Source organism: Trachemys scripta, chromosome 19 (genome assembly GCF_013100865.1).
Source record: "Trachemys scripta elegans isolate TJP31775 chromosome 19, CAS_Tse_1.0, whole genome shotgun sequence".
In the NCBI taxonomy this organism is placed as follows: Eukaryota; Metazoa; Chordata; order Testudines; family Emydidae; genus Trachemys; species Trachemys scripta.
The window spans coordinates 9,165,082-9,192,008 of record NC_048316.1 but is presented as its reverse complement, the minus strand read 5'-3'; the positions used below and the strand labels follow the sequence as shown (position 1 = coordinate 9,192,008).

Here is a 26,927-nt window from a genome sequence, read left to right as displayed (position 1 = left end):
TCCGCGCAGCCTCGTCCAGTCTGGACAAGTACGTGGCGTGTCCGCTGCAAATACGGCCCCGTCTTCTCCATCCCTGGTGGAGACGCGAACCCCACTGGTCCTGGCCCTGCCCCTTGGAGGCCCCTGGTCTTAACCCTGTGACAAGATGGGGAAACGGCCCTTTGTTCCTGCCCTCTGGCTCCCATCCCTGAGCCGGTTTCTGATCCATGGCAGCTCTTTGCCTCACTCCTTGGTGTCCTTGGTCACCTCTCAGGGCTGCATCAGAGGGTTTCCCCAGAGACCCTCCAGTGTTGCTAATGTTCCTGTGTCTCTGCCTGCCGCAGCGCCGAGCGGTACGACCCCCTGACGGGCACCTGGACCTCGATCGCCGCCATGAGCACCAGGAGGCGATACGTCCGGGTGGCAACACTAGGTAGGGCACTAGCGCGGTGGAATCTGCCTGGCTCTCCCAGGCTCTGTCACCTCTCGCCTCTTCCTCTGCCTAGTCCTGCACGTTGCTTCCCATCAGCTGCAGCCCCACTCTCTGACTGCTGCCTGTGACAGGCCACTGCGCTTTGCTGGGACCCACACGCGCCAGGAGCCAAAGGGCACTGCCTACCGGGCACAGAATGGAGCAGGTTTGCAGCTCTGCTCCATGCACAGGAAGGAGGGTGGAGTTAATGCCCTACAACGGGACGGGGGAGAAAGGGGGTCAGTTCCCAGCTCTGCCAGAGACCCCCTGTGTGACCGAGGGCAAGTCATTTAGTTTACTTATAGGCTAAACAGACCAGATGATCTGGGGCAGGGACTGTCTCTTACTGCATGTATTGGACTACCACAGGTTTCTTGGTTGGGGCCTCTAGGTCGGTGCTACTCTAATATGGTAACGGGCTATAGATCTTAGCAAGCTTTGCTCCAAGTCAGGCCATCTCTCTGCATCCACCTCGGGGTTCTGGGCTCAAGGTGGGACACTGGATATTGGAAACATTGGAGTCCATGGGCTGTGCCTTCGTGTCAACCTATGGCGAGAGTTGGGGAGGTGTAGGGGGGGCTGTGAAATGGCATAGCCCAAACCAGAGGGCCCAACTGAATGCGAGTAGCATTGCTCTCTTTAAAATAACATTTGGTGCAAAGACCCGTAACTGGCTGTGTTTGGAAGGTTTTTGTTAAAAACACTCCCTGCAGCCTAGGAAAAAGATGATTTTTCTAGAGCAGCAAAATTCTCAGCGGCTTGATGACCCGACAGGGAGTGGGTGCATCGTTGATCTAAAGAAATTTAATAATAACCCTCGTCCGGATCCGGCCGGCTTTTAGTGGTCAAAATAACATAACAACAGTGGCTTGATATCATATGTACCTTTCCATTGAAATGTCTCCCTATACGCACACTGAGCCTTGTAATGGGACGCTGGGCCTTTCCCCATAAGGTCAAAAGTACCAACGTTTTGCACATGCCTAGCGTAGATTTGAGCGCTTTGCAAAAGCAGACCAGCATCACAATCGCTATTTGATGGATGGGGAAACTGAGGCACCCAGGGGTGGGGGGAAATGACTTCCCAGGGTCACCCAGAGAACCCATCACAATTGGGGATGCAGCCCAGTCTCTGACTTTCACTCTGGACCCCATCCCCCCTTGCTTCACCTCCAGGACAGAGCAATCCTGCCTGGGAAGTCCGGCAGCTGGCCAGTGACCCGTGTGGAATGAGGTGTGGTCACAGCTGGTTCCCCTCGCTTCCTGAGGGGACCACTCCATGTGGGAAGCTGGGAGTGGGGAGGCAGTGTGCCCTAAAGCAGTGTTTCTCAATCTTTGTGATACCAGGGACCAGCTTGTTGCCTTCCTAAACGGTCAGAAAGATCTCCAGGACCAGCGCCGGTCCACAGACTGGTGGTTGAGGAACACTGGCCAAGTAGCAGAGGTTCTCACACTCTAGGCGCAGAACATATTTTGGGTGGGGGGGGGCAGAAGTTTTAGGAAAAAGAAACTTCCTGCGCACATCTTACCCCCAGCAACGAATAACTAGCAATGCCGATTCCTCCAGACGTGTCACGTCCTCAGCTGGCGCTGCGCATTTTGACGGATTTCTGTGACGCTTGCCTAGCATTATACGAAGGTGTTGTCATCTATACGTTAATCCGTTTGTTACACACTTCTTTGGACGCCCGGACCACAATGGCCATTTTGCTTTTGCTCTCGATACACTGGCTCGTTGGCTCGTTTGTGCAACAGAAAAAATAAACCTGGAATGAGATGCTGAAACTGATTCAAGTGATGTACCTGTGTGGCGGGGGGGAAGGGGAGGGCATAAACGATGACAGACACAAAGATCAAATAATTTTTAGAACCACTGGCCTAGAGGATGGAGCATTGGACTGAGCTTGGGAGACCACGGTATTATTCCCAGCTCTGTCACTGGCCTGCTGGGTGACCTTGGGCAAGTCACTTCACCGCTCCGTGCCTCAGTATTCCCCATCTGTGAAATGGGGATAATCCCATACTGTCCTCCTTTGTAAAGCGCTTTGAGAGCTAGGGATGATCTATGTAAGAGCTACGGGTTATTCTGTGGATAAACAAAGAGCACCGCCGTACAGGGCGAGCTGAGTGGTGATAATCACCCGTGCACAAATCAGTCTCTAATTGGCCCGGCGCATTCACCATGGCGCGTGTCAGTGCTGCCAATGGCACCAGCTGCGGGAGCAGCTCCTCGCTGTGCTGGGTTCTGTGCTGCACGTACATTAATCCCCTCTCGTCTCTGCTCTTTTGCTTACTCCGTGCTGACTCAGTGGTTCCTTCGCTCGCGCTCGCTCCTTCTCCCCCCGTGGTGTGCTCTCTGCCTGGCGCTGCGTTATGGATCAGCCCCCGCGGCAACCTGCTGCTCCTGCCGCCGCTGCCTCGCTGGCTAAAAATAAAGCTTAATTGTGGCGGCGGGAAGCGTTCGCACGGCCCGTAACGAGCCGGTCGGGGGCGGCTGCAGGCGAGCAAGCTCCCCAGGCTGCTCTCTCGGCACGGAGCCCTCGCTGCGCAGGAGAGAAATGGCCTGATGAATATTTAACGACTCCCCGCGCCAGATGCGGCCCCCATACAGCGGAGGCTTGGCGGGGGAGGAGGGGAAGCTGCATGAGCTGCTCTGTGAGCACATCCTCCCCGGGGCGGGGTCCTGCTGCTTGGTGTAGGTTTGCCTGTCGGCTGCTCTGCCGCTCCCTTGCGTTCCTGGCTGCCCAGACCCACGGCACGTCAGGCCGGGATCCATCCCGGCCGGTAACACGGCCCTCGTGGAGGGCTCTGCGGCTGACTCTGTGCATGACGGTGTTTTGCAGATGGCAATCTCTACGCTGTGGGGGGATATGACAGCTCATCCCACTTAGCCACGGTGGAGAAGTACGAGCCGCAGGTAAAGGCAAGCGAGCGCAATTAACGCTTTCCTTCCCGTCCCTTCTCTGAAAAGGACCCTGTGGCCAAGCCCTCTAGAAAGTGAACAGAGGAAAACACAACAGGGGGCTACAGAAATGACTCTAAATGCTACAGAACCTAACAGCGTGAGATCCTCTCGGGGGGCCGGGGGGGTTAAACCATCTATCGCCCTGCTGTGGAATTCTGTAGGTCCGTTAACAATTCTCTGTTCAATTCTCTAGATCCCTTCCACCTGGGGTGGGGGTCTCACAGTGGACCCCTCCCCCTTTCCCAGCACGTGCAACTGTGTTGCCGCCTTGTGTGCGGCCATTATTGCAAGCTGACAAGCTCCAGCGGACCGCTGCGGGCTCACGGGTGTGGTAGGCTCCCCTACAAAGGCTTGGCTCAGGAAAAAGAGGGTCAGAAACAAGGTTCTGAACGGCGCCCCTGTGGGGCCGCTGCTGAGACTCCCCGCCAGAGCTGTAGAAATAGACACAGCTACCCGCCTGGCCACTTTGGGGCTCTGTCCTGGAGCTGATGGGCAGCTCGAGTTCCTGATAGTTAAGCCAAATTTTAGGGACCCGGAGACCAGGGTCCTGTTGTTAACAACTGAAGTTGCTTGAACCTGCCGGCAGAGGTCTCTTTAAAATAAATAGAGGTGTGAATTCTCTGGGGTTTAAACATTTTTTTTTCTTCTTGATTTTAAAGCAGTTTTGTGTTTGATGCTTTAGGAAAGGAGGGTGCCCGTAAAACTGAGCACAGAGTTGGGCTGATAATGTTTGTAAGCTTCTCATGCAGGGGGGGCAGAGAGAGACATACGTATTCGTGTTAGTGAACAAAGAGTAATTGCTGGATCTAGCTGCATTGGGGTGGAACGGTGCAGCCTAGAAAACCATTTCCTGGAGAACTCCCCTCCTGCCATCTCCTTGGGGGGCCTTTGTGTTCCCTCAAAAGCCTCTTCCATCACCTCTGCCCTTTATCTGATAACAGCAGGCAGGATGGCTGGCGGCTGACTAATTTAACCTGCTGCAACCAAGGTCAGATTTTCCGCCGTGGTCATCGGAACTTGCTTTAATAATACATGGAGATATACCTATCTCATAGAGCTGGAAGGGACCCTGAAAGGTGATCAAGTCCAGCCCCCTGCCTTCACTAGCAGGACCAAATACTGATTTTGCCCCAGATCCCTAAGTGGCCCACTCAAGGATTGAACTCACAACCCTAGGTTTAGTAGGCCAATGCGCAAACCACTGAGCTATCTTTAGCTGCCGACTCTTTGGTGCCCCCTGCTGGAATGTGGGTGGTGGGTCCTACAGGGGTCCTTCCTCCTGGAGGGCTGTCGTGTTAAGAGTTGCGAACGGGAAGCAGAGCAGGGTCTGGAGCGTGACCGGATGGTGGTGTCGCCATTGAACGGCTAGGGTGGGAGGATAATCGCCCACGGGTATCGCTCGCTAACCCAGATGTGCTCTCATGGGCGCTTCTCCCCTTTCCTCCAAGATCAACACATGGACCCCAATCGCCAACATGCTGAGCCGCCGGAGCAGCGCCGGTGTGGCCGTGCTGGAAGGGATGCTCTACGTGGCCGGCGGCAACGACGGCACCAGCTGCCTTAACTCCGTGGAGCGCTACAACCCGAAAACCAACACCTGGGAGAGCGTGGCCCCCATGAACATTCGGAGGTAGGGCTCCCCCCCCCCCGTTCTCCAGCTCCCATCTAAACTGGGGAGTTGGGGAGACCGGTCCGAGGCGGACCCAGGCTGTGCTCCAGTCTGTCACACCGGCCATGGGGATTTCTTGGGTTGGAGAGAACCATCACCCACTGGAGCACGTCATTCTGCAGCCATCAAGGTGCAGCAATGACCAGGCATAGCTTGGCCGACCGAGCAAGCTGGCCTGCTGTCACTGCAGCCGGGAAGCTCTCCGCTGGGAGGTCAGGGACCTCCAGGCTGCGTGCTCACCTGTCAATGCTGCATGATCAGCAGTGCCTGTTGCATGAACCACGTAGGCATGAGCAAGCGGGGGCAGCCTGCAGAGTCTTTGCTGCCCTAACAATCCTACCTGGGCATAAATGATTCCCGACTTACCGCTCGCCAATCCCTAATACAGGAAGTACATGGCCTTTGACATGGTCACTGGGGAAGTATCTCGGCCTTCTAAACATAGGTGTTTGGCACTTCCTGCAGTAGCAGAGGGATCACCTTCAAATAATGTAATTTAGGAGCCTAAATTACGGACCAAACTGTGGTTAGGACCAGGGGCTGGGAACCAGGATTCCTGGGTTCTATTTCTGGCTTTCCCACTGATTCCCTACGAGACCCTGGGCAAATCACTTAGGCCAAAAGGCTCTGCTGATTTTGATGCGTCCCTTTTCGGGTCCCCAACTCCTGCCTGCCTTCCGGAGGGCCGAGCCCCCGCAACCCTGGTTGGGGATCTGCCGAGGGACGTCCGAAGCCTGGCTCATTAACACTGTCCTCTGTGCTGTCGCTTGCAGGAGCACCCACGACCTGGTGGCCATGGACGGGTGGCTGTACGCGGTGGGCGGGAACGACGGGAGCTCCAGCCTCAACTCCATCGAGAAGTACAACCCCCGCACCAACAAGTGGGTGGCGGCCTCGTGCATGTTCACGCGGCGGAGCAGCGTGGGGGTGGCGGTGCTGGAACTGCTCAACTTCCCGCCCCCCTCCTCGCCCACCCTCTCCGTGTCCTCGACGAGCCTTTGACAAAGAATCCAGTCGTACCTTACCTCCAGGGGGCACCAGCGTATGGAGGAGCGCAAGGCCACCCTGGCCTGACCCCTGTAGCAGCCAGTCTCTGTAGACCGGAGTGGGGGGGTCCCGGCTGCTGCCTCCAGCCCCGGCCCACTGCAATTCCGCGGGCCCCTCGGGGGCTCTGCCTCTCTTGGTGCACACTTCAGATCAGCGTGCTGAGAGTCAGAATGGCACTTTCCATTCAAGAGTCCCCTCTGCCGGCGTGTACGGCGGGGGGAGCTCTTGGCTCCATCCACAAACCTGCCCACGACTCAACTGACTTTTGGGGCCAGCCCGGCCCAGCCGAAACCATTGCTGCTTTTAGGATTTACCATGCCCCAACATGTGCTGCACGCTGGACAGCCACGCGAGGAAGGATCCAGGCAGACGGGAGCGCCGGGGGTGGGTGACTCACGCGTATGGTGCTTCTCCAGGAAACCGCTGAATGTACCACCACTCCTCGGAATGCTACCTTAGCCAAACTCTCTGTACTGAGCCTCCAGCGCACTGTTAATGCCGCCGAGACCGGCGCACGGGTGTCTGATCGATGCCTTAAAAACCGCAGCCGGGGGATGCGGCGGGAAGAAGGCCACAAAACTGTGTGGAGCGTCCCGAGCCCTCCGGCATCTCCATCCTCTGCTGACCCCGTCCCGCTCGCTGTCAATCCCGATTTGCCATCACTCCGGAGGTTCCCCAGCCGGCCAGATGGATTTAACGAGCTCACCGGCTCGGGGGCAGTCGCCGTCCCACTGTTACAAATTACTGCGCTGCCGCCCGCTGCACACGTGTCTGTGTCATTGTGTTAACCCGGCGGCTGGGAACAATCCAGCCCACACGTTGCTTCCCTGTCCACAAAGAAGGATCTAGGCTTGGGCCAGGCCCTTGGTTCCCTATAACAGTACGACCCGGCAGGTGGCACAGGCCGCAGGGTCGCACTGTGTTATTTATTTAATGTGTCTGCCATTTGTATTTATGATGCTAATTTTTTAATTTTAATTCTTATTAACTTTATTTTTTTAAATTATTCTGGTGTTCCCCATCCCATCCCGTTCTCTCCGCCGACGTGGGAAGGGATGAAAGGAACGAGCCAGCGGCATTTTTTTAAATGATCTATTGGACAATGCCTATGGCCTAGAAGTAAGTGTGTGAGAGAGGCCATATGTACAGTGAAACCAGCACAGAAGGGACCATTTGCAGCTAGCAACTCCCTGTCTTAAACTATCACTCAAACGGTTGAATCATCTTGTACTGTAATGCTCACGGTTGGCCGTATAGACCCACCTGTACCACAGAACCTCCTGAGTGGTGGCTTAAGATGTGTTTCACTGCATAGGCCGTGTTGTGTGTGTGGTTTGCATGAAGACAGGTTAACAGGTGTTCCCCATGGTGCATAGGAATGGCTAAACCACTGATACCTCAATAGCACTGGGAGGATGTTCTGTGACTGTTTCTTTCTCTTTCTTTCTTTCTTCCCCTGATTCTCTCTCCTCCCCACTTCATCATCCTTTAGATTCCACTTGTGAAAATACTCGCTGACGTATATTTCCGGAAGTGACTGGAGATTTTTTGGTGCCCAGGTTGGGACACTTTAGAAAGGGCCACCGGCTGCTCTCCCCGCCCTCTACCCAAAGACATGTTCTGGGCTTTTCGGGCCGAAGTAGGCTTTTAAATCTATTTTAAATCTTTTCATTCCTTTCTCCTTTGCCAAGTCTCTGAAGCAGCCAGCCGCAGTTCAACGGCTGTCACATTCCTGTATGCGGCCGACGATGCCCTTTTGACGTCCCGACGCCCCCGATTGAAATGAGCTCCCTATTAGCACGGCAAGAGCATCGACCTATTTCGTGGCCACTGTTTTGGGTTAACTAGGTCACAAGACACTGTCTCACCCAAAGTAGTGGTGCAGTCGTGTGTGTCTGTGTCTGTGTCTGTGTGCACGCCACCTTTTGCTCCCTTCCAAGGAGACAGAAGAGACTCCTAGGGAGGGAGCCCAAGAGGCGAGCCTAGAGCTCCATGGGCATTTCAGAGCTGCAGAGGTGCCAGCCGCTATGACTTGGCAGAAGTCCTGGGGTTTCTGCTGTGGCCCATGAGTAGGGCAGAGGGAGTGAGGGCACCATAGGCCAGTCTCTTCCCCACCCCCTGGGAGGGAACCAGCTAGCGCCAGAGGAAGGGAAGTGGAGGGGCCAGGAAGACATTGTTGAGGGAAGGAAGTAGACCTCGGTTAATCCAGTAGCTGCCGGTTTGAAAGCAATGGCCCCATCCCCTCCAGTTGGCGCTAGCAATACTGCGGCATGATGGGGACGCTGCTGTTAAGTACTGTACTCATCTGAATCGGGGGGCTTGGAGCTGAGAGGATAGGCTGGCGGGGCAGGGAGCAGTGCCTCAGGTGTGGAGCATGCAGTCGCTCTACCCAAGTTGTGATGCAGTTCAGACCCAATGGAGTCTTTGCTGGTCATGGAAAAAGCCTTGGCCCCGGTTGGAAAAGCAGCCTGCAGGGGGCGACAGCGCTGGTGCAGGGTGCCTGCCACTGGCACAAGGAGTGATAATCCAGGGCTGGAATATATATATATATATATATATGTGTGTGTGTGTGAGAGAGAGAGAGAGAGATTTGAGTGGGCAGGGCTGCTGTTAACTGTTTGTTTCTCATCCCGTTTGACATCGTGGGCTCTGACTAACACACAGCATTATTAATAAGACAACGGCCGCGGGGAGGTATTCCCGGCAGGGCAGCGTCGCTGAACGGCAGGCTCCCTTCTGGGGGGCACAAGGCTGAGCGGCAGCATGGGTTGCCGTGTGTCGCCCAGGGAGCATGTCCTGCTGCCCCACTGGAGCCTGCCCCAAGGTCGGGTGGGGAAGGGGATTCTCTAATCCCATCCTGGTGGAGGGATACGCTTGGCCTAGCTGAGAGGCGACTGATTCTCCCTCCGTCCAAATGTCATTTTTATTTATGTCAGTTATGATTTATTTATGAGGAATTCTCTGTTCGTTTTTTTTTTCTCGATTTTTGCACTACACGGGGGGGAGGGAAACAAGCAATACAAGCCAATGTGTAAAATAAAGAGGTTTTCTTGACTACTGGATCCTGCCCCATCAGCCACTTATTGCTCTTCTTCGCCTTGCTTCGGGTAGGCGACCTATTCCCAGCTAGGTTTTGCTAAGGGGGGAAACTGAGGCAGGGAAGCGCGTCACCCAAGCGCTTGGCAAGGTGGAGCAGGTTGCTCAGTTTTGGAGGCGCTGAGGCTAGAACTTGGGCATTCCTGGGCCTCTGCTTAGAACATGCCACCCTTTGACCCTCCCGCAGGCTGCGATGGGAACGGAGCCGCTGTGGATGTCTGCAGCCAGGACTGCCCTGGACTCACCATTGCAAATGCCACGCCAGGGCCTGGGCCAGCGTTGCACCTGCTCAGTGAGCTGAACTCAGCATAAGCCAGAACACGCTCTATCCATCCCCCCGGCAAGTGTACATGGGTGTGGGAGTCACATGAGCCCAGGGCATAGGGCGGCTGCCCTGATGGTATTTGCACCTTGGTACGCAGAGTCCAGGTGCGCTGAGGGAGCAGCTTGGCTGGCCCAAGACCCCTTGTTCATTGTCGTACTTGCCCCTCGCCCCACTCCTCAGGTAGTGGCTGTTCGTGGGCTGCTTACGATGGCAGGTTGGCATGAGTCTGCTGTGATTTAATCCTCTAAAAGTGGCCCTTTCCCATGCCCCAGAAGAAGGTCCCACAACACCTGCCTCTTCAACGTCCCACCAGGGGTGCGCTGCGACTGGCCACAAGCGTTGGCTAGAGGTGCAGAAAAACACCATTGGGTCCGAGTAGTGCAAACTCGAGGGGCTTTAATCCGCTGATTTACACCTCTCCCTGTGGCTGAAGGCCAGCACTAGCCCCCCTGCGAGTCCCCAGCCCCAGAGCTGCTGACAGCTGTTGCCCCGGGGTGGAAATGAGAAGCAGACGAGAAACATCCCGCTTTCACCTAGGAATGTCTCGGGGGTCCTGCCTAGAGGCAGGAGTGGCCGGTTGGCTCAGCTGAACAGCAGGGGAAGCCTGCTACGGATCAGAGCCGCCCTTGCCAGCTGCATTCAGTCACTGCAGCCTAGGGGAAAATGCTGAGCTCCTTTTGCAGGAGGGGGGGACTGAGAGCTGTAACTGCCCCCAGTGAGGACTCAAGAGGAGAAACCTTTCCCCCTCTTGCCACTTACAGCAAGGGCCCACCACCCCATGCAGAAGTAATGCTGGAGTACGCTGTGGTATTCGCTTTCCGAGGGCCTCCCACCTGCTCTGCATTGCTGCCCAGGCCCTCACCCCGCTCTCAGGTTTCTATAAATAACTGCCAGTTGCATAAAGCTTCCCAAAGCCCAGAGCCCGTCTGCTCCCAACCCCGGGGCAGCCTCTCCTATTACTGGCAGTGGAGCAAGCAGGGGTGGGGGGGAAGGGGCCGCACTGTAGTCCTACAAACTTTGGGGTCTCCAAATGACGTATACGCAGCAATCCCATGGCAGGGGCTGCTTTGACACATCCCATTCAGTGCAGGCTCCAACAGGTTCACTTTATTAGCCATTCATTGGCTGCGTCCCTGTGAGCGTGGCTATATTTATTTGCAGGACCTACAAAAAAATGGAGTACGTTTGTTTTCTTCCATTAGCAATATTCTTTAAGGAGAACAGTTCCTTTACTGACTGTAAGAATAGTTGCACATGAAAGACTGCAACTGAAACCTGCTTCCTTCCCACAATGTTTGTTCCCTTCCATGCGACGCTTGCACACGGGTTCGTTGTTTGTGGGAATCGACAATGCACACATTGCAGCCGCAGGAGGGGGTTTAGTAGAGGATGTCTCCTGAGGGATGGGCAGCACATGCTGGTTTGTTATTGTAGGGCTTCTCTGGAATGGCAGGATAATATGGGACTGATTTAAATACATACGATTTCGAGATGACAAAGCCAGAAGGGACCAATATCATCACGTAGTCTGATCTGCATAGCACAGCCCATAGGACGGCCTTCCATTACTTCCTATCTGAACACTGCAGCTCTTTTAGAATCACATTAGCTCTGGATTTTAAATATGGCCAGTGATGGAGCAAGCCTGGGTAAGTTGTTCGACTGGTTAATTACCTTCGCAGTTATAAATCTGTAATTTCTTTCTAGTCTAAACCTGTCCAGCTTCAGCTTCCAGCCGTTGGCTCTCGTGAGATCTCTGTCTGCTAGACTGAAGAGCCCTGTATTACCAAATTTCTGTTCCCCATGTAGGGACCTAGAAACTGCAGTTTTTAAGCTGAACGGCTGGAGCTCCCTGAGTCTTTCCGTACACGGCAGGTTTGCTAATCCCGTCATCATTCTAATGGCTCCTCTCTGACTTGTCAATCCTCATCGTGCATAGCGGACACCAAAACTACACACAGCATTGCAGGAGTGGTAGCACCACTGCCAAATACAGAGGAATACTCACAATTGCCCTGCTCATACATCCAAGGACCACGCCAGCCCTTTTGGCCACAGCGTCTTCCTGGGAGTTCATGTTCAGCTGATTACGACCTTACATATGGATGTATTAAAATGCATATCGTTTGCTTGCACCCAGCTTACCATGCGATCCCGATCGCTCTGTACCAGGGACCTGTCCTCCTCATTATTTACCACTCTCCCAAACTCTGTGTCATCTACAAAGTGTCCCAGATACCTATTTTATGTTTTCTTCCATGTCACTGATAAAAAGGCAAAGGGCCAAAAAACAATCCCTATGTTACCCTACTAGATACACAGCCACTCAGTGAAGAGTCCCCATTTACAATTACATTTTGAGATCTGGCAGTTAGCCAGCTTTTAATCCATTTAATGTGTGCCATGTCAATTTTATATTTTTCTAGTTTTTGAATCAAAATATCAAGCAGTACCAAGTCAGACCCCTTACAGAAAACTATTACATCAACGCTATTACCTTTATCAACCAAACCTGGAATCTCCTCGGCATTAATTATATTAACCTCCTTTAAGTCTTTATTAATCAATTCACCTATCTGCTGTTCCATTATTTTGCCTGGAATCGATGTCAGGCTGACAGACCTATAATTATACAGGCCATCTCATTTACTCTTTTAAAATATAAGTACATTAGCTTTCTCCCTGTCCTCTGGAGCACCCCCAGCATTCCAAAACTTATTGCAAATCAACATTAACAGTCCAGAAAGCTCCTGGGCCAGCTCTTTTAAAACTCTTGGATGCAAGTTACCTTGACCGGCTGATTTGAAAATGTCAATGTTTGGAAGCTTTAACAGCTGCTGTTTAACATTCTCTTTAGTTACTGTGAAATGAAAAATATTTCATCCTGTCTTTTTCCTAATCAGAGAACAGAAATATTTATTGAACATTTCTATCTTTTCTGTACTATCATTGTCAATTCTACCATTTCCATCCAACAATGGATCAAGACTCCTGCTAGGACTCCAAAACCTCTTTAGTGTCTTTTTCTCTGCTGGCCAAAGATTCCTCCTTGTGTCTTTCCGTGCTTCCTAGCTTCTAATTTAGATTCATTGCTGCTGTCATCTTTCCCTTTTCTCCATTTGTTATATACTGGGGGGTTGTTTTTGTTTTGTTTTTATAGCTGCTTTCACTTTCCCCCTAAGCTGGTTTGTTTTTTTAATCACTGTAGCCCTATTATGTATTTAGTCTGGGTCTATCGTAGCCTCTACAGGCCCCAGTCATGGGCCAGAACCCCGTTGTGCCATGGTGCTGTGCCCCAAAGAGCTTACACTCTAAATTCTTTCTTGCCTGTGTCTTTTGGCCATCTTAGTAAAATGTTTGTAAACAGTCCCCAATTATCATTCGCGTTTCTCTCTTCAAATTCTTTCTTCCTGCTGATTTGGCTCATAATGGTTTTCAGCTTTGTGAAATTGGCCCTTTTTAAAGCCCCAAATATAGACATGGCTGGCCTGGACTTTATGCTCGTACAGTACATTATGAGCACTTGCAAGTAAGCAGCCACTAATTTGTTCTCTGGTTAATTCCTCTTTAGCTGGCAAGATGAGGGCGAAGGCAGAAATCCCCCCTGTGGGATGCAGCACTTTTTGAGTTAGAAGAAATATCTATGGAAATGCTTCTATAAGAAGGCAATGGCTTCTGCAAACCAAGTCATTAAGAAAAAGAAAGCACGTCAGGATAGGAGCCCTGAAACCCCAACCTTGTCCTTTTAAGGCTCCAGTCCTGCAACTGGATCCACACACACTGTACCTCTGCTCCTTGGCTTTCGTGGGGCTCTGCAGGGGGCTGCCTGTGGGATCAGATTGCAGCAGTGGGACCTAAATGCTTCCGTGGCTGGAATCCCTCTTATCTAACCGTGATTAAAATTCCTCGCCAAGCACCAACCGCTCAGCCCCCTGCCCTCTTCCCCAGCCCGGTATCAAAGATCCCAGGTGGTGCCAAAGGGACTTTTTGGTTCACCTGCCCAGATCCCTCCCCTAACGCTCCAGAGTTCCCAGGCGGGGGTAGGGGAGAGAACCCAACGGCCCAGCCCTTGGCCAAAAGGCTGTTTGCTCTCACAGCTCACACCCACAAGAGTCACCGCAGACGGAAGTAGGGATGGAATGTGTGCATGACACATGCTTGCAAACTTCCCCAGCTCCTCACTCCCTCTCTCTCCCTGCCGGTAGCACTTCGCTCCCTGGTACCCCTGGACTAGCCCAGCCGCTCTCAACATGGGGAACATAACTTGTGTTCCCCAGCCACCGGGGAGATTCAGACACTCCTTCAGCAGGAAACCTTCCCTGAAGAAAGAGTAAGTAGATGGGTGTCGCTTTGATCTGGGCTTGTTTTAGAGTTATTCCCAGCCGGCTTTGCCCTGTGCAAGCCCCAGCCCTTCCCTGGCTACCTGGGGGCTGCAGACAGGCTGAGCAAAATGTGTCTGTTGCCCGGTTTCGCGTGGGGTTGGCCAGCCAGGAGCGAGCCCAGTTTGCAGCGAGGGGCAGAGAGCGAGGTCTTCTCAGGCTCTGGCGGCGGAACGGCCCGGTCACGTTGCCCCTGGGAGAAAGGGCTGGTTGATTTATTTCATCTGGGTTTGAAACTGAAAACTCGTTCCCACGAGACTTGCCGGGGGGCTGCAGATGGATTTACTAGTGGCGCTAGTGATTCCTGGTTCTGACACTGATGGGTCACAAGTCCAAGAAAGTGAGTGATTGTAAAAGCCAGGCTCAGAGCGAGAGAGAGAGAGAGAGAGATGCTTCAGAGCCAGGCATTTTTAGCTACATAATGTGAGCAGCATTTTCACCCTGAAAAGGGAGACGAGCCAGAGACTCCAGGAAGTCTTGTAGGGACTTTGTCCTGGAAGTTTGCACAGTCAGATACTACGGTGATGGGCAGCAGCGGCTCCCCGGAGATACATGGATAATAGTAGTGTTACACTGAGCCTCTAGGAAGGTCCCGTGCAAATAGCAGAAATATTGCAGATCTCTGCAGCCCCCACCCACTTGTTAAGAGAACAGGAATACTTGTGGCACCTTAGAGACTAACAAATTTATTAGAGCATAAGCTTTCGTGGGCTGTAGTCCACGAAAGCTTATGTGGGCTGTAGTCCACGAAAGCTTATTCTCTAATAAATTTGTTAGTCTCTAAGGTGCCACAAGTACTCCTGTTCTTTTTACGGATACAGACTAACACGGCTGCTACTCTGAAACCACTTGTTAAGCTCCCTGATAACAAGGACCTAATCTGTATTGCTTCCTGCTATTCCCCACCCCTGGGTGTGTGTGTGAAGGGGGACCTTCCAGGAGTGCTGCCTACCATGGCATGTTCTAGGCTGCAGCGGGGAGCTGAGCCTTGGTCGAAGGTTGTTGTTTCCTTTTACGTTGTCTGAAGCTGGAAAAAAATCGTTGCATTATTGGTGGGATGCACCAGCTGGCTTCAGGAGATCATTCCTAAACCTTGTAGGCTCAGGGCTTTACAAACAAATGGACAAGATGTCAGGAGTGTTCCTCTTCTCCCTGACGTCGTTGTAAGTCGGCAATAATTCCACCGAAGGAAGGCAGTTGCAATGGAGTTCTGGGGTAAAACAGATGTAAGGGAGAGGAGAATCGGGCCCAAGATCGCCGGCCCCGAGAAGCTCGCAGTGTAAAGGCCTGATCCTGTGTGTTGTAACTCCCATGGGCACTGCTGGGCTTTGAGGTCAGTCAGCAGCTTGCGGGACGGGGTCTTCAGTCCATTGCAGAGGATAATTTGGTCCCCATAGCGTTAACTGTTGCAATGTAGTTTAAAGAGAGAAAACTGCTTAGGAATCCTGGCAAAAGCAGCCCCGATGACCCAAATGGTAAATTACAGCTGGGAGCGGCAGCAGGGCACGTTAACATGGGCATGAGTGTGTGCCCGAAGGGGTCAGGATAGAACAGTCCTGGGATTCTGAGGACAGAGACAGGAAAGACACAAAGATGGAATAAAATGGAGTGGGTGAGTGCTGGTAAGACATCCCCAGCATCGCCTCCATCTCTTGCCTGGGGAAGCTGGGACGCAGGGCCAAGCTAGAAATAGATGCAGGGCCAAGCTAGAGATGCAGACAGGGCTTGTTGAGCATTTTGGTTATGCAAAGATAAGTAAACAAAACAAAGACCAGCCAACAAGTGCCTGGAAAAGCCATTAAAATTCTTGCAGGCTGATTATCAGCCGTTTATTGGGCTGGGATGATTAGGAGGCTAGTGGCAAACTGCTTGTTTGGCTTGCCCGCTTCCTTATTTCTGAGCTGGGGTTTGCAATATATCAGCTTTGGCCTACATGTTTTTGTTTCTTTGCAGACAAGACAGCAAGAAAAAACTGGCCAGCCTCTTTGGTATTGAGTCAGGGCAGGAGAGAGACATGACCACAGACAAAATATTGCAGTATATTCCTGGGAAGGTAAGTACGAACACATCCAGCCATCCCCTTGAACTAGGAGAAGTTATTTTCAGCTGTGGGGCTCACATACCTAGGGACACCTCTGTGCATGAGATGGGCAGGGGTTTCTGCATAGTGGGGTGGTAGCGCAGGTCTGGGCGAAGGAGATTAGAGGCTCGTGGGGACATTTGTAGCAAGAGCAGGGATCAGGAGCTGAGACCTATCTCCTTCCAGGCAGGTTAGCTCGCCACTCCAGGACTCTAATGCAGCATCCCATGGGTGGGGACCGTGAAGCCCTGTCATCAACCTGAATATCTGGAATCTGAGATGCAGGGAGGCAGGCAGGGACTCCAATGCACTCCCTCTGCTGCTCTTAGTTATTTTGTTTTTAGGTCGAGGAAGGATGAGGGGAAATTAGAGAGAGCGTACAAAAGAGAGAATGATTCATTCCCATGCTGGAATGAGGCAGAGCTGCCAATGTATTAGCAATAGGCCGTGGGAAGGTGAGAGGTAGGGGCAAGTCTGTCCTATATACAAATTTTGCAGCCACGTCGCCCATTCCCAGCAGCCTGTCAATGGAAGCAGAGCTTATATTAGTAGTCGTAGTATTTATTTGTATTACGGTAGCATCTACAGGCCCCAGCCAAGATCAGGGCCCCATTGTGCTAGGGGCTGTCCATCTACTTGTTTGAACTAGAGCACTATCCTACCTGACAGGGCTGTGGGGAGCATAAATGTGAGGTTCCCAGTTGCTATGGTGATGGGTACCATGTCAATACCACGGATAGATTCTATAACCTCAGACTCCTGAGTCTTTAGTCTTGATGCCCACTAGTCTACCTCCCGTGAACACGGTGCAAATAGACAAGACGAGTGGGAGAGGAACCAGAGATGGAGAGAGAGAAGTAATTTCACCAAGCAGGTCAGTGACAAGGCTAGCGAGTAGAACTTCGGTCTCCTGAGACCCAGCCCAGTGCCTTATCCACCAGACAGGTTTCTTTTAATGATGCTGTGCAAGATAGAAGAATACCTGGTTTATGTCCATCAGCGGCCCCATCTGCCCTTCGATCAGCCCTGGCCCTGGGCAGGGTCATACCTCTTTCCTTGGGTTCACTGAAGCTCCAGGCAGCCCCTGGAGAAGGGCGGGGACCCAGAGCCACCACTCTGCTTTCCACCCACAAACGCTAGGTTGCTGTAACCTTTTTGTACGGAAAAGCTCTTGATTCCACACTGGGTCCCTACCCATGTGGCTGGGCCCTTTGTCAGCCCCTACGACTTTACCTTTCATCATCTGGCACCAGAGGAGGAGGCAGGACTCCTGGGTTCTATTCCTGACTCTGCCACTGACTCACCGTGTGACCTTGGGCAAGTCACATGCCTCACTTCTCCGTGCCTCAGTTTCCTCATCTGTATAATAAGGAACATGATGCTTCCTCATCTCTGGGACGCATATGGAGCTCTACAGATGACGAGCGCGATGGAAAGGCTAAGTATCATTCCTCACCGGCTCGTCTTGTAACTGAACTCAATAGGCCTCCAGCAGGATGGACACAGAAATAATTTCCTGGAGGAGCTGGGAGGACACATGTGTGCTCTGAGCGCGGAGGGCACATCACAGGATCAGGACCTACGCTTGGCTTCCTCCAACATTATCAATACTTCCCCAAAGGAGGCAAGACGAAGAACAGCCACATTCGCACAGGCCGGGAAAATGAAACCCACGAGCAGCGCAAGATCCCGAAGGACAACGGTATGTGTGTCCAGGCATTGGCAGATGTCTCCGCATCCTCCTCTGTGACTGATCCGCAGAAGACAGCTGACTGCTGCTGCTCTCAGCTAATGGACTTCGCCTTCTCACCCAAGTGGTCGATGTCTGTCCTTTGGTGGGAGAGGTCTCGGGTGCAACCCCAGCTGATCACACCCCTCAACCTGCTAAGGCCCAAACGCGGGGACACAAATGTGGGACATGGACCAAAAATGAGCCACACACCAATTTATTCATGAAGGAAACTTCCAATGAAGGGGGCTTCTCCCCTACATGGATGGTGCAGTGGTTAGGGAGCTGACTTGGGACATGGGTGACCCAGGGTCAAATCCCTGCTCTGCCGCCAACTCCCTGAGTGACTTGGGGCAAGTTGCTTCGCTTCTCTGGGCCTCAGTTCCTCATCTGCAAAATGGAGATAATTAATTCTAAGGCCAAAAGGGACCATTGGGCTCTTCTAGGCTGACCTCCTGCATAGCACAGGGATAGAGTCTAGAACCTCAGACGCCTGAGTCTTTAGTCTTGATGCCCAGGACCTTCCCCAATAGAAGTGAAGGGGACCTCAGAGCTTTGTGGATGCCTGGGAACGTAGGCCCTAGAAACGAGGGCCGCTGCTGCCAACCCAACCCGAGGCAAGTTGCATACGGAAGAGCCTTCATCTTATTTTGCTGTTGATGCCTCCAACCCCTGGACCTAATTACGCCACTTCCCAATCCAGGCCACTGTGGAGTCAAAACAAACCGGAGGAGGGAGGGAGAAGCCCAATTGCAAATCTGCTGCCTCGGCTCCTTTATTATTAACTAGCAGCATTCAGAGCCTTGGTGGCCTGGGGGGCTGTTGCTGCCATGGTTGGTGATTCAGCTGTAAGTCACTGACATTCTGCTGAGGGTCTGGAGGGGGCGAGGGGGTTAGTTATTAACTCACTCTACCTGTAGGATGAGGCACTGGAGACAGGCAGCGAACATGTCAGGGCATTTGCACTGCATTAGACTTGCCCGTCGCTGCTCTGCCAAATCCTGAGAGAGGAACTCGGTTTCCGAATCCCTGTGATGCATCAAACTCCCTGACGGAGGCAACAGAAACTAGCCCTGTTCAGCAAACCGGGGGCGGCGAGCCACAAATATAAACAGTCCCAGGGAAATAACAGCCAGCTGATGAGAGTTGCGAAAGGATGACAAAGCATGAAACTCTCGGTTCCTTTTATCTGGGCCGCAATCGGCAGGATTCCCATGGTTTCTGCTGAGCATTAGGTGTGCTGGAGAGAAGGGTGAGACTCTGCGATCGTCTCCTATCCCTTTCACTGTGAAAACGGCTTCACCTCCCCCAGCTAAGGCATGTTAAACTACAACTTGCCCTGTCTACCCTAGGGTTTAAAGTGTACTTCTGGTCTGCCAGCCACGGTGTCGGATTTAAAACTCCTTCGATCCCAGTCTAGTCCGAGCTGTTGTTAGGATCCAGGAGAACAGGGTTAATTAGCCCAGGGAGGTAACATATGGCTCGGTTAGTGCTGTGTTCCTATTGGCTAGGAGAGCCTGGGACCAGAAGAGGTGCAACCTAGTTGTCACTTGTGCCTGGGGGCTCCTCCAATTAAATCTGGGTGTGGCAGGGGTGCTGCAAAATGGGGCTGACCTCCCAGCTGGGTTGGGGCTGATAACAGGCTGCTCACAAACTCCCTGAGGTCCTAGCGAGTGCCACATGCTGCTTCGAGACACCAGCGTCTGCGATAGCTCTGGTGTCTGGCCCTGGGTTACATACGTTATTGCAGGTTGTGGAGGGTTCCCTGCTCTCACTTGCCTTTCGTTAAAAACACAAATACTCTTGCTGGAAGGTTGTAAGCTAACACTACCTAGCTTTCTCCTGGCTGCGCACAGCCCCTTTGAGTTGTGCAGCAGTCAGGAATTGCCAGAAGGCCACAGACCTCTGGTCACACCTCCTTTCCCCCAGGGATGCCCCAAACACCTCCCCTATGCTGGCAAGTACCCCAAGGGGGTGGACAGTGTGGCATATTTGAAAAAATGTGCTGGAATTGTAAACTGACACTACAAATTGTAAGGGGTTTCCTAGTCTTGTTGCAGGCAAGGGGGCGCTCTGTAGGGAAGTGTGCAATCAGAGAGTCTGAGCCAGCCAGCCTAGAGTAAGGTGGGGAGAGTTGAGCCTCTCTTTTTTTTTAGGGAGCAGCCTGCTTTGTCTCTCTCTGGTTTTTGGTTTTGTGTGTTGTTGTTCTGAATTCTAAGAAATGAAGTAATGTTATCTTACAACCTTCCAGCAAGAGTAGTTGTGTTTTTAACGAACTTCTCTTTGTGTGTGCCACGAACATAACAGAGCCTGCCATACCAGCTATATGTGACGTGGGGATTCATTATGTCACAGAGGAATTTCTCAGTGGCCTTAGAGACCCTTTCCACAGGTATAATGGAGCCATGGGGCAACCATACGCTTGTCCCAGAGAAGGCAGAGCTGAAGCTGATGCTGCAAACATGAAGGCAATTTCGTCTCAGTCTGGGTTTGTCTTTTAGTCATCCCCATCACATCATAGGAGAGATCACATTGTCTCTCTCTCACACCGGGGCAGCTGATCACAGATTGATGGGAAAGATTTGACATCATTACAAAGAGTTCTTGTTCCTTGTGCAGAGTGAGATCTCCTGAGCTGGGGTTAGTCAGCCTCCTTCTCTAAAACTGGGGTCAGAGGAAATCACAGATGGGCAAAATAGATGCGGTAACATCTCGCTCTCCCCATGGTCCCCTCTGTGGCCAGAGCAGGATGTTTGCTGGTGCTTTGTGCAGTCTTGGTTTAAGTCTCCCACAGAGAAATATGACCCCCTCTATGAGAGTGTGCGGTGTGACCTACTGGTTAGAACACTGGATTGGGATTTAGGAGACCTGGGTTCTGTTTATGGCTCTGTCATTGGCCTGCTGGGTGATCTTGAGCAAGTCACGTCCCCTTAGTGCCTCAGTTTCCCCACCTGTAAAATGGGGATTACAATACCACCCTCCTTTGTCAAACGCTTGGAGAGCTACTGATGACAAGTGCTAGATAAGAACTAGGCATTGCTATTTTTACTGCGTGAGGTGCTGTACAAACACACAGCGCTTGCCTGCACTAGGCGAGTTCACCCCAGGGATAGCCTGAGTGCTGAGTGTTCCTGTTAACTCATGTGTCCACACAAACACTTCACTCACATGCAGTGGTGGCTATAGCTGGCACAACTGCGGTGGGAGGGGCATAGGGCAGACCTGATGTCAACTTCCTTTGAGAGCCATTGACTTGACCTATCTGGAGTGTGGGTGTAGTGATAAGAAGCTACGCCAAGGATTGTGTCATCCTAGCTATGCTGTGGTGGATGTACATCCTGGCTCCAGACGGGCGTAGAGGATGAAGTCTCAATTCCAGTTAGAGTTAGACAGGGAGTGGAACTCAGGTTGCAATCAGAGCTAGGGTCTGAGGTTGGATTAAATGGTGCCAAACTTTCTTTTGGTGCTTTCGTGAGTTTTTGGATCTAAACTCTCATGAGCCCAGCCCTTCCTTGAATCCTCAGTCTCTTCTGAGCGTTACTTCACTTTTGGTTTTATACAAACGCCTCAGCAAAGGGCACCCAGGCAAAGTCCAGGGCTCCTGCTAGCTAAAAAACAGAAAAACACCAGGAGAGACCAGGTAAAAATTGACCAAAGCAGCCCAAGGCCATCCCACCTGACTACATATCAGCAACTGATCATCAGTCATGTGACTAATACAGCTTCAAAAATGCACTTCCCCATTAGACAGAAATCCCACTCTCAGTCCTTGGCTGATACCCACACAAACAAATCAGCCCCTTTCTGGGTTTTGATCCAGCCCAGAACCAAATGGGGTGGGTCCGGATCCTGGAATTTTAATCTGACCTTCTCATTCATAGTCAGTTGGATCAATCACTGCAGTTTTCGCTGTCTTCTAATTGCCCCACATCACAACTTTTCTTGTTTCGGGCTCATGCTGGCTGTGCCTACAGCCAACCTTTTGTAATATGCCAGCGTTGCAGCTCTATTGAGGGGAGCAGCGGCTGGAGCGCTAACGGAGGAGCAGGTCTAGAAAATACAGTGATTTGAATACAGGCTGCTTTACACACACTTTTCTTTCCATCTTGATGAGTTCAGTTATTAGTGTGATGATTTCCGCCCCGCCCCATAGTAATACAACCCCTCATGTGGATGAAGTTACACCATTATAAATGTATATCTTATTCCCCTTCAGGAATACCTATAACGGTATAAGCACCTTTTATACTGATATAACTGTGTCCACACTGGTGATGGTTATAGCATTTAACTAGACTGGTGTCGTTAAAGTGCTCCCGCATTGGTGTCTTAAATAATGCACTGATTGGCCATGGGAAATGCCAAGTAGCTTCCTAATGTTAGAATTGTTTAAATGAGATTCCAGATTGTTATGTTGCCATGTTGTTGCTGTTTATATATAGTATATACAATTCAGCAGCAGGAGGGGTTCTCGAAAGGAGACCAAAAAGGTATAAAATATAATTCACCACTAAGCACAGACCTTCCACGACCACTGGCCACTCCCATCCATTAACCTTCCATTGATACCGATGGAATGGAAGGACATACCTAGGACTTGTGGCTGCACAGCTGGTGCCTTGTACCTGGGTGTGCTGGGACCTTCAGCAGAAGGGCAAGCAATTAAAGGGACACTGCTTACAATTCCTAGATTCAATCATCCTAACTTGTTGGTGCTATTACAAGCGACACCCTAGGCGATTCAAACGGAAACAAATTTAAAAATCCAATTGACTTCTTACTCTTAACAATTTCTCTCCCTGTGGTCCCCAACCTGCTAGGAAATTTGTGCTGGTGGAGCACAGCACCTGTACAGCATCTCACTGAAGTTAACAGGGCTCGGTGTAGAACGGGAGGGCCCAAGTCAGTTTCACTTTATGGTCTGCATCTGTTTCTAGTGTACTGGCATTAGAAAAGGTTCAGAGAAGGGCAACTAAAATGATTAGGGGTTTGGAATGGGTCCCACATGAGAAGAGATTAAAGAGGCTAGGACTTTTCAGCTTGGAAAAGAGGAGACTAAAGGGGGATATGATAGAGGTATATAAAATCATGAGTGATGTGGAGAAAGTGAATAAGGAAAAGTTATTTACTTGTTCCCATAAAATAAGAACTAGGGGCCACCAAATGAAATTAATGGGCAGCAGGTTTAAAACAAATAAAAGGAAGTTCTTCTTCACGCAGCGCACAGTCAACTTGTAGAACTCCTTGCCTGAGGAGGTTGTGAAGGCTAGGACTATAACAGGGTTTAAAAGAGAGCTGGATAAATTCATGGTGGTTAAGTCCATGAATGGCTATTAGCCAGGATGGGTATGGAATGGTGTCCCTAGCCCCTGTTTGTCAGAGGGTGGAGATGGATGGCAGGAGAGAGATCACTTGATCATTACCTGTTAGGTACACTCCCTCTGGGGCACCTGGCATTGGCCACTGTCGGTAGACAGGATACTGGGCTGGATGGACTTTGGTCTGACTCAGTGCGGCCGTTCTTATGTTCTTAGTCAATTTCTGTTTCTAGATCTCATGTGCTAGCACAAGACTGCAATGTTGGTTAGGCAGCTGGGACCACTGCTTCTCACACTGTTCATAATCATCTCATTTGTTACTTTGTTCTCCCTCCCCCTCGCTGTGTTTTCTCTCTCAGCTTATCCGTCGATTGTAAGCTCTATCGGACAGGGGCTTTTTTTGGTTCTGCATTTACACAGCGCCTAGCACACTGGTTCTCAGACTTTTGTACTGGTGACCCCTTTCACATAGCAAGCCTCTGAGCACGACCCCCTGCCTTGTACATTAAAAACACTTGTTCATCTATTTAACACCATTATAAATGCTGGCGGCAAAGCGGGGTTTGGGGTGGAGGCTGACAGTTCGTGACCCCCCATGTAATAACCTCGTGACCCCCTGAGGGGTCCTGACCCTCAGTTTGAGAACCCCTGGCCTAGCACAATGGGGCTGTGGTTCACGACTGGGCCTGCTGGGGGGCACTACCACAACACGTATCATATCTCAAAAGAATAACATTTGGCTGGCAAACACTGGACGGGGAATTTCTAGATGAAAAAGCCAATGAACAGCTGAATGCGGTGGAAGTAAAAGCAGAAACAAATCGGATAATTTATGTTAGTTTTAAATTATTTTTACAAGGACTGAAATTTGGAGCCAAATTCGACTTGTCCATGTCCCTGTGAGAGCTCCTATGTCTTAACGCACCTCAGGACACCATGCAGGCTGAAGAGCTTTGTTGTTATCAGCCTGGATTCTTTATTGCTTCCACGACTGGCAGCTGATCAGTCAGCCCTCCACCGCGGCCTGGAGCAAATATTTAATCTTTCTTCTGCGCTTAATTGCCTCTCCGTGAGCTCATTAATTGGCAGTTAGCAGGTTCCCACCTCCAGTCACATGTTCTCTGACAGATGCTGATTAGTCTGCAGTTGGAAACCAGAGGAAAGCATTCGGATGAAGCCCTCTGGGGCGCTGGGGGATTTTACTTGGGCCTGACAAAAAGTAATTATCTAGATTCAATTAAGCTGTGAAAGGAACTCCCAGCTTTTGCAGATAAAGGACTCCAAAAACCATTAGCAGCCTGTCACTGGTTAACCAGTTCCTCTCTTCCTGATGGGTGAGCTCACCTAGGTGGCAGCAGAATGGGTCTGGTTAGTGGCTGCAGCTCTTCATTTATCATGGGGCTTTTGCAGCTGTCTCCTTGGCACCGAGCATTACAAATGGGCACATGTGGACGAGTCTGGTTCTCCATCAGCTCTGAGGAAGTGCTGGCTGTTTGGGCTGCCCTCTACGTACAGGGCTGTCGGTTTGTCACTTGACCCCCCCCCCCATCTATCTGCAGCGCCTGCGTCTGGATTTGTTGTTCCTGGAAATGCTGCTCTGGAAAGAAAGATTTTCTGACACTTAAGCCTTAAATTCCCCCCCCCCCCAATCATCTAATACTGTCGTGTAGCCTTGCCACCTGGAGAGGGGGGTGCTGCTGGATGACCTCCCTGCTTGGCAAGTATGTGATACAAACCCTATCGCGGCCTCCTCATGAAGCAGATTTCCCTTCCAGCTGAGCTGGGACATGGACATCTCAGAGAGCAAATTCTTATGCCCACCTGATCACAGGCTACGGGCAGGCTCGATTGGGTCCTTGTGCATCTTATGAACTTTTAGAACAAAGGAGATTTGGGGTGGAGGAAGGAAGCCACCCCTATCCCCCCTCCGTCCCCTGCTTCCAGATAATCCATAAAGGCAAGGTGAGCCTTGGCGTACACGGCCCTTGTAGGACACAGGGTGTCTCATGCCCCCATGCAGCCTCTCCCTGGCCTGCTCTGTTTGCAGCACAATTGCAGTGGTTCATCTGACCTCCAGGACTCAAGCACAAGCCGACTGAGGGCATCAGGATATGAGTCTAAGTGAGGCACATCCCCCCCCGAAACCTCCCCCCCGAAACAACATGCACTGAAATTGCTCTTTCCAAAAGAAATTCTCAGGGACTGGATGTCGGATGCTAGTCCTGCTGGAGAGGGCTCAGAAGGTCCTGCAGTGATGGGCACCAGAACAGAATAGTGTGTGAACCTCACAGCCCAGTCATTGCACAACAGGAGAAATTTCCGTACACCTGGGACTCAGGAAATGATGCAAGCAGCATCCCCTGAGATTGCCAGACCACGCCTTTATGTCTGTCTCTTCCCAGCCCTCTGGCTCCTCCGAACCTTTTCCAGGGGATGCATCACAGTGGCCTTTACAGAGGGCAACTTCAGCCAGGGGATTCAGCCTCGAATTTGTTGAGCCACCAGGAGCTCCCTAGAATAAACCATTTCTGGAGGCGCCCTCTTTTCCACCATGTTCCGTTAGGCCAAGTTCATTTGGGGCCTGACCCAATGGCCATTGTCAATGGACAGGATCCCATTACCTTCAGTAGGCATTACGGCCAACGTGCCTTCTGCTCCTTGTGCTAGACCAGTAGTTGTCAAGTTGTGACAACTCTGTGGAGGTGGTACGCACACAGCCTGCTTTCGACACAATGCACTGGGCAGCTGAGCAATGCTTGTGGCTACTAGCTGCAGCCCAGTCTCTCTCTCTCTCTCTTATGGTTACCAGAGGTTTCTCTTTTGTTTTAATCGACTTCTCCCCATGTCTGCATCCTGCATGGCTCTTGTTGTGCCTTTCTGGTGTGGATTGGACCGGGAGCAGACACGCAATGGGAGGGAATTGAGCTCCAAGGTGTTCTGGGAGAAATTAGAGCAGGGGAAGCTGCAGAGAACACGGATGGGTGTGGTAGCATAGGGCTGATCCCAATAAATGTGAAACCCTGTGTCCAGATAGCTATTAGCAGCTACAAACAGCACGGATTTAAAAACACAGTAGGAGGGGGTTGTAATCGATCAGCCGGGAGAGGTGGGTAGGAGGAAGCCCAGGCAGAGCTGAACCAAAGAAACTGCACAAAGGTTTATAAACTGCGACCGCTCGGCTGTGCACAGCTTGGGTCACTCCTTGTCCAAGTGAACTGGGTTCGGGCCACATTAAACCAATCAGCTTGGTGAGTGGAGCGTGACTGCGAAGTTGAGAGGCCTAAAATGTATAACTTGTTTCTACCAACCAGATGATCCGAGTTTGTTTTAAAATATCCCCCTGGATAGTGAGGGAACCAAGTCTTGCAGCAGTAATAAAATCCCAGCTCCCAGGTTGGCATGGAGACCTAACAACAAACAACCTAGACAGGGCACTCACCCCAGGACCCCTTTCTAAAGAAAGGCAGCTCTGCTAACCTCTCTTGCAGATGTTGCTGGGCCCCACCAGCACTCAGCGCTGTGATTATTTTTTTCCTTGGTACAGAATATCACGAACCAGGAAAATCAAAAGGAAAACTTGGACCAGCGGTTTCCCAGCCTGTTCAAGAAAGGGCGGAGGAAGACAGTTGTAAGAAATCTGGGGAAAATTATCTATTACTCCAAGGTCAAATTTAAATTCCAGCACTGCCAGGTAAGCCCCGGTGCATCTGGATGGATACAGTGAAACTGCACAGGTCTATTTCCCCTGGTAACGGAGAGGAGATGGAGCCGATCCATCTCAGTAGAGAAAAAGATGGTTTGAAAAGTAACCTGATTCTCCTCCCGGGGATGGATCCAACGGTGCCTGGAATAATGATAAACATGGTGC

At 51.5% G+C, this 26,927-nt stretch overlaps 2 protein-coding genes across 2 annotated transcripts in view; both read left to right on the top strand.

Moving 5' to 3' along the window:
- The window catches only part of KLHL17 (kelch like family member 17), a 36,370-nt gene extending 27,706 nt beyond the window's left edge, over window positions 1-8,664 (top strand). Inside the window, exons 11-14 of the mRNA XM_034753596.1 lie at window positions 324-412; window positions 3,295-3,368; window positions 4,865-5,046; window positions 5,859-8,664. Coding sequence (XP_034609487.1) covers window positions 324-412; window positions 3,295-3,368; window positions 4,865-5,046; window positions 5,859-6,087 — 574 coding nt within the window. The 3' untranslated portion in view covers window positions 6,088-8,664. The remainder of the gene's footprint in view (window positions 1-323; window positions 413-3,294; window positions 3,369-4,864; window positions 5,047-5,858) is intronic.
- Window positions 8,665-13,565: 4,901 nt separating this feature from the next.
- Window positions 13,566-26,927, top strand: part of PLEKHN1 (pleckstrin homology domain containing N1) — a 43,655-nt gene continuing 30,293 nt past the window's right edge. Inside the window, exons 1-3 of the mRNA XM_034753642.1 lie at window positions 13,566-13,883; window positions 15,886-15,985; window positions 26,604-26,750. Of these exons, the coding sequence (XP_034609533.1) occupies window positions 13,804-13,883; window positions 15,886-15,985; window positions 26,604-26,750 (327 nt within the window). The 5' untranslated portion in view covers window positions 13,566-13,803. The remainder of the gene's footprint in view (window positions 13,884-15,885; window positions 15,986-26,603; window positions 26,751-26,927) is intronic.